General features: G+C 43.1%; 1 protein-coding gene across 1 annotated transcript in view; it reads right to left on the bottom strand.

Annotated features, from left to right (window-relative positions):
* CACHD1 (cache domain containing 1) overlaps nt 1–13552 on the bottom strand; it is a 112070-nt gene that overhangs the window by 11393 nt on the left and 87125 nt on the right. Inside the window, exons 13-19 of the mRNA XM_054834029.1 lie at nt 12205–12373; nt 10011–10153; nt 9277–9458; nt 7513–7623; nt 3517–3639; nt 1246–1345; nt 1005–1121 (exon numbers count right to left, since the gene is read on the bottom strand). Coding sequence (XP_054690004.1) covers nt 1005–1121; nt 1246–1345; nt 3517–3639; nt 7513–7623; nt 9277–9458; nt 10011–10153; nt 12205–12373 — 945 coding nt within the window. The remainder of the gene's footprint in view (nt 1–1004; nt 1122–1245; nt 1346–3516; nt 3640–7512; nt 7624–9276; nt 9459–10010; nt 10154–12204; nt 12374–13552) is intronic.

Raw genomic sequence — 13552 nt, 5'->3', positions numbered from 1 at the left:
GGGAGGCACCATCACGACTTGTCGAAAACTTCCTGGCACACGTACTATAAAAAATACATCACAGCACTGTACAGCTGCGATCTATTTGGTAGGCAGACTCATTCCTGATTCCTATTTGCATGCCGCAGTCTTGAGTTTTTACTCTGTCCTACACAATTTCCTCTAGAGTAATACACTTTCCCTTTTGCATTTCAAGTGTGGGAAAAATGTTTAAGCCTACCTGACATAAATCAACGTATTCTGACATAACTTTCAAGTATTTTTGATGCTCATTTCCCACCTTCTCCTCCTAGTAATAATTGAAAAGTATTACTTAAAGAGCAGCTTCTCCCACAGAGCTTAACATCTTTTGAATAATTCTGCAGTGATCTTGCAAGGATGGATCTATGGCGCTGCGATCGGCATCCACGGCACAGCGAGAGACGACAGCGAGCCCCTGGCTCAGACCTCTCGGCACCAGAGGACGCTCACAAACGACCCGCGGGGACTGCAGAGCGTTCGCATCTCCAAAGACTGCAGTGTGACAACGATACTCTGCAAATGCTTGCACAACTTGCACCAGTAAATGCATTTATTGGGTCGCCCAGCTAAAAGATAAGTTATTGGAGACCCTTCCTGCCCATATCACTGGTCAGCATTGGAAGCCAGAGATCAGGAGAGGATCCAAAGCAAAAAAATCCCAACTGCTACTGGAAACTCCTCACCCAGCGACCGAGAACTTATTTTCATGATGCTGGATGAGATTTTGCAGACGTCAACCACAGTTGGCCCGCGATCCCATCCATAATCCCTTGTTTGTCAAGTGACTCCTCGTGCGAGCGCAGTTTGCGCAGTCCAGATCACCGATGTTGTGCTGGAGAGGGCAAACGGAGGCCAATCCACACGGAAGGCTGGCTTCAGGCCTCGTCTGCTGATCCTGGCAAGAAGTCGCGTTTCCACCAAAAGAAACCCAACCCAACCAAAGTACATTCAAAAGCAAAACAAAACAGAAAAAACACACTCACCACTAAGCTGGTATTAAATTTATAAAACCGCTGAACTGTTCTGTCACTGAAGCTGTTGCAGAGGTTTTTCTTGACGAAGTTTGGGTGGTTCAGAATGTCATTTGCTACCAAAGGCTCCTAAGTGAAAAACGGAGGATTTTATGCCTTTTAAATTGGACACAAACAGCAGCTTCTCTACAGTCCTTACCACCTCAGCAATTAGAAAAAGTAGGAATAAACTGAGGAAAAAAAGGAGCCGGACCTTGTGCGTGATGTGCTGCTGCTCCACCGGCGCGTGTCCTTTGGGGTCGATCAGGGTCGGGTGTGCCACGAGGTACCCTCTGTCCTCCATGATAAAGCACCTGCCCACAACAAACAAAGCGGAGAGCTTCCCATCAGACCTCCGCGGGCTCTCGAGAAATACAGGGAAATAAAACATGACCTTAAATTTACAGCCAGAGGAAGAATTTTTAAAGGCTTCCATTTATTAAAATAACAAGGCCATTAAACAAATTCACTGCAAAATGGTTGCAAAGAATATATCGGGTATTTTCCATAAGCTTTTAAATCCATTACTGTTACAGCAAGCCTGGACCATCAGGGACCTGAAAATGGAACCAATTAGAGACAGAAAGGAAAACGATCAGTGCGCTGTCTGGTCTGATCGAGGAAGATCCAGAAATAAATGAAGCATAACGAACTTGGAAAGCTTTAAGAGTTTATTAATCTACTATGCTGCCAATTAAACAGAGATTTCACACTCTCCTTTAATGACCCCCTGCCTTAGAATTCAATTTTAATGGGGAGATAGATCACTCCTGTTTCATTCCCAGCCCTCCCTCTCCCTTTTCAGCTCTTCCCATTAGTTTCCCGTGTGATCTCAGGGAAATTATGTCGGATCGGCGCCCCTATCTAGAAACCAGTGTGCTGCGAGGTTTTAATCCCTAATGTTTTCGGCATCTCCCGTTTCCATAGCCGCAGACAGCCGTGCTGGAGAAGGCGGAGGAGCAAGCGGCACCGGGGACGGCCCAGCCGGCATCAAGATCAAGAGAATCGGTGGCCGCAGAAGGGAGATGGGAGGAGGTTAATGCGGCCGCTCAACGCTCCCGAAGAGCTCAGCGGGGTGGCAGCCACGTCCCCCGGCACAGCGGGGCTTCGGCTGGGCCCCACAGCTGCCCCGGCCTCCTGCCTGGGGCCAATGGACACTTTGGGCGGCTTTAAAGTCTGCGATTCCCATGGAAGTCTGCAATGTAAAGCTCTACCTCCATCGCCTCCCGGAGGGAGAGAGCAGCTATAATTTAAAGCAATCAGCGCAGGATGGATGGGACTGTATGATTTACGTATACAAAGGAGTCAGGAAAACTTGTAGTTGGATTTATTATTTTTTTTTTACTGCCTCAAACTGTTCGGGTTTTGCATCAGAAATTTGTGTTGTGTTGCATTTTCTCTCTTTTCTGAAAGAGGCTATAGGGAACAGGAGAACGAGTATGCTTGTGATAGCCCCAGAATGACTGCAGAGAGAAAAAGCTTGGTAGAGATACATTAAAAAGCCCCAACTGCCTGCCAGAGAGCTGGAATAGTTGTCTCTTAGTACCTGCGTGCATTTACGCAGAGGCTGCAAGCATTAGATCTGGCTTCTACATTAGAACGGTCTGACCAAGCATTTAACAATAGGCTTGAAATTCCTCATTTAAGGAACGTAGAAACAGAATAAAGCTTCTGACCCCGCTGATTATTAATAGCTTTTAACTGGAGGGGAAGGAATGCCAAACCGGAAATCCCGATTATTTTTTTTTTTATACACCATAAAATATACAAAAAAAATATACCCAAACCAAACCAGAAAAGAACTGGGAGGATGACAGAAAACCACTTCCCTTCCCAAATTTAAGGCTTAAAAACAAAGAAACACCAACAATGCCCAAACCATGTTATCAAGTTACTCCAGATCCAAACCAGAGTCTACCCCCACCTCCCCCATGTGATTTTTCAAAAAAGGGTAAAGCAAAGAAGAACAATTAAGATACACATAGGTCTAAATAAAATTAGATACTCCAGATTAAATCAGATTTCTTCTGACTAGTGCTGTGCTATGTATTTCTGAGAAAAATATAACAAAAATATATTTTAATGATCACAGTTAAAATAACTAGAGATAATACATCTTTCTTTCATGCTCACAGTAACTGAATAGGTAAAATGAAAACAAACAGAAGAGAATGGGAAGTGTGTTCGTTTAAGAAAGAATGGGGGTTTTGCCCAGGATTGCAGTGAAGTCTAAATATAACCAAAAATAAAATCAGTTATCTTCCATTTTTGTATTCCTGCAGACTGTTTACTTAGCTGGTGAGTAACAGAAAAGGCCCCATCATCTTTATGAGAAGAACAAGCACAAATTTTAGTGGAAATCGGAGAACACACAGTGAAAGTAACAGAATCCTAGAATAAGTTAAGTTGGAATGTACCTCTGGGTATTCTGGTTAAAGGGAAAATAAAGGCTTTAGGTATTTATTTCCCAGAAGGAAGGGCTTACCTTATTTTGTTTCCTCCGTCTTGGTTACAAACTGGCAGTAGGTCCATGAGAACTTTGTAGAAGTATCGCAGGGTGAAGTCAATGCCCATTACTGCCACCGAATGTCCTGAAGACATCTGTGCACTGCAAAGAGGGGAGGAAAAAAGGGAAAAAGGCTTTCATGGCTGTATTAATAATTAATGTTTTAATTACTCAGTTCCCTACTTGAAAAGGGGACTGGCTTCCCTGGCATGTGAATGACCAGCCCAAATCCACACCTCCACGCTGAAGCTCAGCTCACCCTGTTTGTGTTTAAACGAACGGTTACAGCAGCTGTAAATGGAGCAAACAGTGTCTTAAACAGCGCAAATTTGCCGCAAATCCTGACATGTCTTCACTTAAATTGCACCTCGTACAACCAGAACATGGGGGAGACAGGAGACACCCAGCAAGGGCTGGATCACACCCAGGAACCGACCCTCCTCCCTGCAGGCTCTTCTCTTACATACACCCCTACCACCTACAGACGTTTAATATTTAGCGACATAAATTAGGATTAAAAATTCCCCACCCGCACGAATGAAGGCAGAACACAGCCCCTGCATCTCCAGCACTCGAACCCCCACCGCCCTGGGGGGGGGGGGGGGGGTGTGTGTGTGTTACATTCTGAGCTCCTCTCGCTCAGCCCCCAGCGTTGGGACCTGAATATGAAGCTGCCATAGACATTTTGCTAAATCCCTGAAATTCCAAAGCGCAGGAGCGATTCTGAATGTCAGCCAGAAAAAAAAAGCTGGCCAAGGTACAGAATGAACGAGGTTACCTTGCACTGGGCAACTGGGGGTATTTATTTAGGCGCTGGTTAATGAGGGCTGTGTTAAGTGCTTCAAATCACATCCCCCTAACAGGCCAGTTATCCGTGCTAGCTGGAATGAAACAGGCGTTATTCCCGTCAACCTGACACTGCCGCCCCTGCCTCCGCAGTGCCAGGTGACATTTAAAGCCCTATCACCCCACAAGTGTTCTGATTCAGTGCTGTTCCCCAGCGCAGGGCAACATTTAGGGAAAGGGCAGAACCTGGAGTCTCTGTGGATGCTCACCAGCAGTGAATTGCAATATTCCTGAAAATGCGCTTGTGTTCCTATTTTTATACACCAGTTCGGGAATACACACAGTTGCCTTAGCAACTGGTATGTTTCATACGTCAGCCCGAGACTGGTTTGTCAGTCTTTGATGTATTTTCTTACAGCTCTATAAAGGTAAAAAAGCACTACTTTTGCTCAGTCATATTGCTTCAACTTTCCTCGCCATCAATGAAGCAATTGCAAGAGCTCTCCTGGCAAAAGCCCAGTCCCGACATTTGGCTCAGCACATCTGGATGCTGAAAGCTCCAAATTGAAATTATATTCTATTTATGTTGTTATTTTTCCAAAACTTCCTGTCCTGACAAATTCCCACCTTCCCCTCAGGAGAAACATGCAGATAGTCAAGACCTCCTGAATCAAAGCACTTGAACGGAGGCGTGAATCCCCACTGGGCAACCGGGCATCTAGAGCAGGGAGGTTCTGGAACAAAAGCCTTCTAATATAATAATAGAGGAAAATAATACTTGTTAGGGCGGGTTATGAAAATGATTATATGATGCAGTGGTGTGCAGTAGCCTGAGGTTGGACCGAATGACAAGGGACTCTCTGTCACGCCTCCATCTAAATTAGAATTTACTTTTCTAAGTAACTTTATCTCTGAAGACAGGAATAAAAACATTTAGAAAAACAAGATACTGAATGGCACAGCTGGACTACTCAAAGCAGAGGCTGCTGGCAAGCCCTTATCCATATAAAACCAACTCTGTTTACTGGACTGAAGTTTGTTGGCTTTTAAAGAGGTACAGTGAAGATGTGGTCACATCTAATTTGTAGATTTATAAACACGTATTCTAAAAACCTGCATTTAATTTATTTTTCACGTTACCCATTCCAGGGAGAAGGAAGGGGAAAAAAGGATGACAGTGAAGCAGCACAGACACGTTTAACTGTGTGGGACAAGGCGTCAAGCTATGAAGTTACTGCTCCGTCCTAACAGACAAAAAGCCATTAGGAATGCCGTAAATATTTTAGCCTCGTTTTTAAGCATTAAATCCTTCTGGTTTGCCAATGCAAGCTGTATTAAATAACTTCTTGCATGATTCTTCTATTCCCAGCCACCAAAAAAAAAGAAGAAAGATATACATAAAATGGGAACAAGAGGAAAGCATCAGTTCCAGATAAACTAAGGTTGTTATTTAAAGCCACAGGGCAGTTTCTAACAGAAGGATGGCTGCTGACTCCACTGAATCCTCCCCCACCTCTCCGGTTTTTTCTTTTTTCTCTTTGGGGATTATAACCGCATGTGACTGTAAGCTTTAGAGGTCATATTTACCCAGGAATCACACTCACATCTGCCAAACTTTGTTTAACCGTTCTTTAATCATGTTCTAATAACCCACACGAGCTTTAAGTTCTTAAAGCTAACCGAACCATCGCTTGCTAGATAAAAATGAGAATTTTGATGAATTGCACTTGTCTTCTTACAAAAGTGCTTACTTCCCTTGAGTAAGTTCCTCCGTTAGAAGCACCAGGCAGGCATTAGGCCTGGTAATATTCCTGCCAAAAAAGACAGGCAGATGTCCTGTGGTGGGAAATCCCAAACCATGCGGAGATGTCCCTGAGGAGAGCAGCAAAGCCACGTCCCGAGCTCTGCTGGCTCTGCGATCTGTATTTGCCAACACAACGTCAGAAGTTACCTTTGTACTGGCGGGGTTTTACATGGAGCGTGAGCAGATGCCACACGCTCAGTGAACACCTTGGAAGAGGCTCCATGTAAAAAACAAAACGAGTAACTGTTTCTGAAACTTGGGAGAGCTTATGCTACAAAGGTTTAGTACCTATTCTATACGGCGACCTCCTTTAAACAGCCTACATCTTAAACCAGACCTCAGCCCTAGGCTGGGGCCTGGCCAGGAGGGAGCGGGAACAAAAAATAGTCTGGTCCTCAAGGAAAAGGGTCGTTCTGGTACAAGATGTTCCTAGAGAACCTGACTCCACTTCTCCTGGTTGTAATGTTAACTGTACTAAGAATAAAGGAAACACCGAGATTCTCTTCATCAACTTCAAATGAAGATACATTAGAATTTCCCCTTTCCTTTTTTTAAGCCGCAGAAGAATAATTAATAAAGAAAATGCTTCTTCCTATATGGCTATGATGTTCATTTTGGGTTTGATCCAAAGGCACGGGCTACTGTTTCCACTCTGATTTGTCTTCTGTGATCTTGTAAGGGCAGCTGAAGGTTTACAGGCTTCTCCTCAAGTTCCTCCTACTCCTGAAAGCCCCTGTCCAGAAATGCCAAATTTAAACAGCCCAGGCAGGAGCTCCCCCGATTCCTGGAGTACGGGCAGAGCCTTCATTACAACTGACCTCCATTTGCAGCTCCGTACATCTGCTTTCACCTCTTACTCCCAAACATCACCCTGGTACATACAACTTCAGAAGTGGAAGTGTGAGTAACCTCAGGAAACATAGAGATTAGCTGTCCTGATGAAAACGCGTCTGACTGCCGGCAGCGAGGGAACGTATCCCAAGCTGCCTTCTGAAAGCGACCCCTCTCCTCCTCCTAGGTCCTTGTCTTGCATACACGACATCTCATCTCACGCTCCTCCAGGAGCACGTTCTCACCGATCAATCTTTTTTTCCATATGCTGTTATTATTCGTCTATTAATAAAGCTACAGAATATAAACTTTATACATAAAAATATATAAACACAAAATTCACAGAACATGGATTTTTCACAGTATTTCAATACGCTATTTCCACTGAATCTATACAAGGTTGTATTACATTTCATCCAAAGCACTTTAAAAACAGCTTTGGCTTTCAGTTCTTGAACACGGAGGAGTCGCTCGGCATATTCCTCTCCTACCCAAAGCACATCTTGGTAAATGAGAGCATTCTTGCTTGACGCAAACCTCAAACCCCAACTTACCTGGAAGAATGGACCGTGTGGCTGATGGTAACCACGTAGCCTGCCCCTCCAACATCTAAGTAGGGACCAGTAAAGGTAATTAGTCCTGGATTAGCCACTGCATGCAAGTACCTAAGGGCAGCCAGAAGAAACACCCAGAATTAGTGAAAAAGGGTTACTGTACACTTTAAGACAGTATCCTTGATTTTGCAGAAACACAAACGTTGCATTCTGCTCACCGTGAACAATGTGCTACCAAATTAACATTTCTTAATATTAAACAAGTACCTAAGTGTGATCAGGATCCAGACCTGAACCAGATTTGCTCAGGAAACGGTTCCTCAGTACATACAACTGCATTAAAAAAGCTCAGTTTACTTCTGCATAGAATACATTTAATGTCACTGTAGACATTTTTCCCCGAGAGCAACATATGACTCAGTGCCAGCGGAGTCTCAAACTCAAAGCAAACACTGGCAAAATCATTATGTTGCAAACACGGGAGAACGGACGACCTAGAGGCAGAATTCACACACGAAAATCTGGAAAGATGTCAGAAAGTGATTACAAACTACAATCTCTTTTACTGTCAACATAAAATGAGCCACAATCATGTCAAATATCTTCCTACTGTCATAAGAAAGTTTATAAAACATTCCAACTGTTGGAAAACACTTTTGTGTACGAAAAATCTATTACTTTGCTTTCCCCCACCCCAGAATGCTAACCCACGACTGCACTGTGAGAGTGACTCGATTCTACTTTATTACTCGTGCTTTACTTGCATCTTATTTCCAAAACACAGCCGTTTGGCTTTATATCAAAACCAAGACACTGTGGCGTGTTGTACGTGGAGGTTTTTTTAATACCATGGTTTGAGAAAATCAGTGAAGTGTAAAAGCAAAAAAACCCAACCAGTAATGAAAATAATTTCAGAGCTTTTTAAATGGAGGCAAGGGATTGTAAAAGTGCATTCAGTTCATTTACAACATGAATGCACCTTGTTTATCTCACTACAAAATAAAAGAGCAAAATTCCATCATCTTATCTGTCAGCAAAAACATAAATGACGACAAAAAGGAAGAAAACCTGAAGAAAAGCTAATCAGTAGCTGTGGTAATGATTTTTTTCAGTGAAAATACAGGTCAGGAGAGCTACAGCATGGCCAAGGCCAGGAGCAATTCCGAACCTTCCCCGGAGAGGGTTGGGACGCGGCGCTGGCTCGTGCCTTTCCCAGCGTCGCAGCACCTGGCTGGCTCCTTTCAACAGAGCACACACGTCAAAACACACTCCAGAGCGCTCTCATGTCTCAGGCTCTCATTTGTAATGTATACAAATATTTTCCCGAATCAGATGCTAGTGCATAATTAATAGCGCACAGTGGAGCCAGAAATTCCTACTCAAAATTAGCAAGGAAATCTGCTGTAAACAAACAAACAGACTAAAATATTAACAACCAAAAATGGCACAGGGAGTTGAAAACACTCCCGAATTAGCTAATCCCTAAAGGGGATGCTCATTTTCTGAATATTTATATTCCCATCTGCCATAGCAGGGATATGAAACACAAACTATCACTTAAAATAAAAAGGGTTGAAATCAGAACCAATAAAGGTTTTAAACTAGCTGTATTCAAGCACTGAGCCTTTTACCCACGATGAAAACATTTCTAATAGTTTCTAGCTGGCCATAAAAATCCCCAGACTATGAAATCGATACCAAATATTTTCCTTATTGCCCTCCCAGATTATCCAAAGCTTTGATAACAGGACCCTAAAAACTCACCATTGTCTCCTGGTGGGATCAAATGCTTTGTCCATGAGGGAACCGGGGTAAATTCGGAGCACCCCATTGGGGGTTGCTATGTAACGGCGCACAATATAACTGTTCAGGCTACTCATTTCCATTTGTGTCATCCATTCATCTGTGACGTGACTGGTAGCCATTACTTCATTTCTGACAGAGAACTGCAAAACAAAGGCGGACCTAGCAGGGTTCCTCTAAGGCTCGCACGAAAAGATAATAAGCTGCTCGCGGGGTTTCCTAAAGAGCGATCGGAGATCATCTAAACTCAATTACTTGTTTAAAGTCTTCTCACACCAGACGGATCTGGCACATTCCAAGCAAAGGAAAAGATTATAATGAAATATTGTTGTCGTTATCTCTGCGGTTTTTAGTGTTTGCTTCTTTACTTCACGTAAATACAAATAGCGCTCCGCTTGCACACAAAATAGAACTTTCTCATTTATATGCTTAAGAACACAAAGGCATCTCCGCTAAGAATTTACTGCGGCTTTAATTTTGCTAGTGTTCATTTCAATAGCTGCCTATCGACTTTCTCCTCCCCCGTCTTGGGGAAGAAGCCCTCTCCCTCCTCTCTCCGCTCTTCTGGGCCTTGAAGCCCACGGCCACCTCCCCAGGCACGGGGGTACCACTCCCAGCCACCGCTCCAGAACCCTACGAGCATCCGGAGATCAACGTTTCAGGAAACCAGGGTCTGGTCAGCCCCGAGGACGTACCTTAAGGCCAGGATTGGCAATCAGGCGCGTGTTGTCGCTGAGGTACGCTGTGTAATGCTCCACCATCCGCTTCGTCTCGGGCTGGCTGAGATGTTCGTATGGAGAAGAGAAGCTGCCCGCAGCGAGCATTACCGTAGGGCTTTCTAAAAATAGCAAAAGATGGGCAAGTTAAGGACAATGAATTGCACACATGGCATAGGAAACACATTCGTACCACGAAAGGGTATCCTCTACCTCTTCCTCCACTCCCACACGGCAGTATGCAAAGCACACAGCTCCTTCAGGTCACGGGTGGGCTGTGAGCAAGGGTAGGAAACGTGAAGTTTTCCACCCAAACCAGAGCACTTACCAGCACACCCTGCCTCCCCAGGCACTGACAAAGCTTACGTTGCACAGAAACTACCTTTCTTGCTTCAAAACACAGAAGTCCTCCCAAAGTTAGGACACTTAATCTGATCTCCACGTGTTATTTGGTAGACTTCAGTGCCCTTGTTCTCAAAGTCTAAACAACTTCCGAATTACTACTTTTCGAAAGATTGCAGAGGCTGTTTTCCCTTAAGAAAAGACTTGGTGCTAAAGAACAACAAATTTGTTGTCCATGTTTAGGTTGGATACAGCAGAGGAAAACAAAAATGAGCACCTTCAGTCACAGATAATGAACAAATGGAGAATTACAAGCACAGAGGGGGAGCTTACCAGTAAGTGTGTTGCTGTCTGGGGTGATTTTCAGAACAGACTAGAAAGTAAATTTTCATTGTGCAGAAATTGCAATACCAGGTTTCTTTTCTTTTTCAAAGAAAAATGATGATGATGCAGGGCTGAAGGTTGAGAATAATGCCTTTTCTGAATATTTGACCCATGGAACCCGATTTTCCCGTATGTAATGGTTTCCAGAGGAAAAATTTCACTGGAGTATGTGAAGCGTTCTGCTTTTATTCACATTCCTCTAAAACACATCACTATACATCCAGCAGCCATATGTACTGCAGTCATCACTTACGAACTTCTATTATAGTCCTTCATCTGCTTCCCAGACGAAATATTCTGATGTGATTGCATTTTGCTTTGCATTAAGTTTTTCCACTTGTCAGCTTAGTACTGTGGTTTTTTGGATATTTTCCATTTATATCTTGTCTTTCTGGACATAAGATAATCGAGACTATGCACCACATTAAAGAAAGAAAAAAGTCCTGTATTTTAAACAATTGGGCAAAGCAACTTCCATAGGTTTGTCAAGTTCCTCCACAACTCCTCCAGTTTAATCTCACTTAGCTATTTGTGGCACTGCAATATAGTTAAGAAAATATCACGACTGTGCCACTGATCCACCATGAGACCTTCAAATCCTACTACAAAAAAAAGCACTTCATTCAGAACTTCTTATAATATAGCACAGCTTTTAGCAAAACCCTCAAGATTAATACTTAAATATGAAAGCTCGCAACTTATGGTGCTTATGTAAAAAACTTCTCTATGTTTTTAGGATATATTACGGGTTTTAAGTTCTCTATCCTTTCCAGACACTACACCTTAGACCCTCCCTCTTTTCAGTAACATTTGAGCGACTACTGAAATTAGCCAGGTGGAGTAGAACCAGTTTAGCTTATCAAGAGCAGGAATGTGTCAGTAACCTGAGAATTTTTCAGCTGGTAAGGAGGGTCTGGAAACCATCACACACTGAAGTTCTCCACTTCCCCCAACAGATTTAACTTCTGACTTCACATGGATCGATGGTATTAACTGCTTATGGCAGTGAAAAACTTGCATAAATCCAAAGTCAAAAGAATAGCAGTCCTGCACGGCTGGCCAGGACTTCATCCTGCTTATGTTATTTGTCAATAAGCTGCTTTACAGCCAAGAGAACAGAACTTTGTTTTAAGCTTGGCGAGACATCTCTAGCTCTCTCCCCTCTCCACTTTCTGGGATCGAGCAAGACTCAGGGTGCATGTATCTTGTACTCTGTTGAGCAGATCCACTGCGTTCACCCATGCAAGTGCTCACCATCGAGCAGGGTAGCTACGATCAATGAAGAGCTATAAGAAGGTAACAGCTGATTAGAAAATTAGCCCTGGAAATAAAAGCCTCTCAAGAAGAGAGTATTTCCAGTGTTTTGTGAGAAGAGTTTTACTCTCTGCTGCTGCACTCTACAGAAACATGCACGAGGTGGTCAAGATGAACTTCAAGAAAGCTTTACCTAAGGTAGCCAGCTGCTTGAAGTGCAGGCAGGCGTTCGGCTGGCCCAGCAGATCCAGTCGATGATACAGGAGCTTGCTGCTGGGGACAGTGTTGAGATTCTTCAGCTGTTTAACAGGTATTTCTGGCTGTATTACCACGACACACAGAATGAAGGATGTGTCCTGGACCTGAAAAACATGGGCAAGTCAAACTGAAACAAAAAGGCGGAGGTGTTACAGAACTTATTTTCTATTTAGCATTCATTCTCTTTTCTTTAATTGCTCATCTCAGCCAGTGCTGGAAGGCAGCACTGCACCTCACCATACTCTCAACGATCACAATTCCCACTCTCTCTGAAAACAGAAAACTCCTTTTCAAAGACCCTAAAATGGACTCGATCCTACAGAAAACAGAGAGAAGAACTGTGCAGAGAAAACTTCCAAGCCATATTGGTCTCTGTGCAGGGTAGAGACGTGACTACAGCAACTCCGTTCCATACAGCCGCATTCCAGTCTGTAACTATCCTGTACGTATTGCAGCCACTAAGTGTTACAAAAAAATACTTTTCCACAGTCTATGCACAAAATAAAAACGCGTCATTTTCAGGAAAAAAGACTGCATCAAGACCTTCATTTTATTCCTCAATTCGCAATAATTTCTAACACTGTTTCGTGGATACTTTTTGAAAGGTCATTAACAGAGGAGAGGCTTCAAGTTCACAGTTGATAAAAACACACTGGTATTGCCATCACGAAGAACACAGACAAATTAACTCTTGAAAATAAGATTTTATCATTACCACTCTTAATTGTGTGCTGCATGTGTCACATGCTGTACCGGTTGGTATATTTTAAGTATCCTATAGTACCTCAGACTAGCAAAACCTGGAGTTGCTCAGCTGCTCTGCAAGGGTGTTTGATATTTAAGGTAGCATTACAACATTAGAAAATTAGCTCCAGACACCCTCCTATGTGAATTTCTGTCACACAATGACAGATTTAATCTCTTAAAACTGCTCAGCTTAATCTTTTAGGTTGGATTTAACTTAATACTGTGAAATGATCCACAAGTACCCTCCCCTAAGTTTGTTGGCACAAAAAAGTAGCCAGTTATTTCTGGCATCGGCGAAATTCACCTGGATTATATTTAACTTTACATTCCATTTTAACCCCTGGGTTAAGATCAGTGTTCAGATAAGTTCAAAAGTTAAACTGAAGAAAGGAAGACAGCTGCTAGAAGCTCTCTTAAAGCTCTTACGACTGGTAATATAGCCTGTTGCATACACATTGTACTCACTTTCAATGAAAGCTTTGATATAACTAATGTTTGTAAGAAAAGTGTTAGATTACAGCAAACATCATTACTGG

The sequence above is a fragment of the Grus americana genome, chromosome 8, assembly GCF_028858705.1.
Source record: "Grus americana isolate bGruAme1 chromosome 8, bGruAme1.mat, whole genome shotgun sequence".
Taxonomy (NCBI): domain Eukaryota; kingdom Metazoa; phylum Chordata; class Aves; order Gruiformes; family Gruidae; genus Grus; species Grus americana.
The sequence above is the reverse complement of the archived record's forward strand: the minus strand, read 5'-3'. Positions and strand labels throughout refer to the sequence as shown.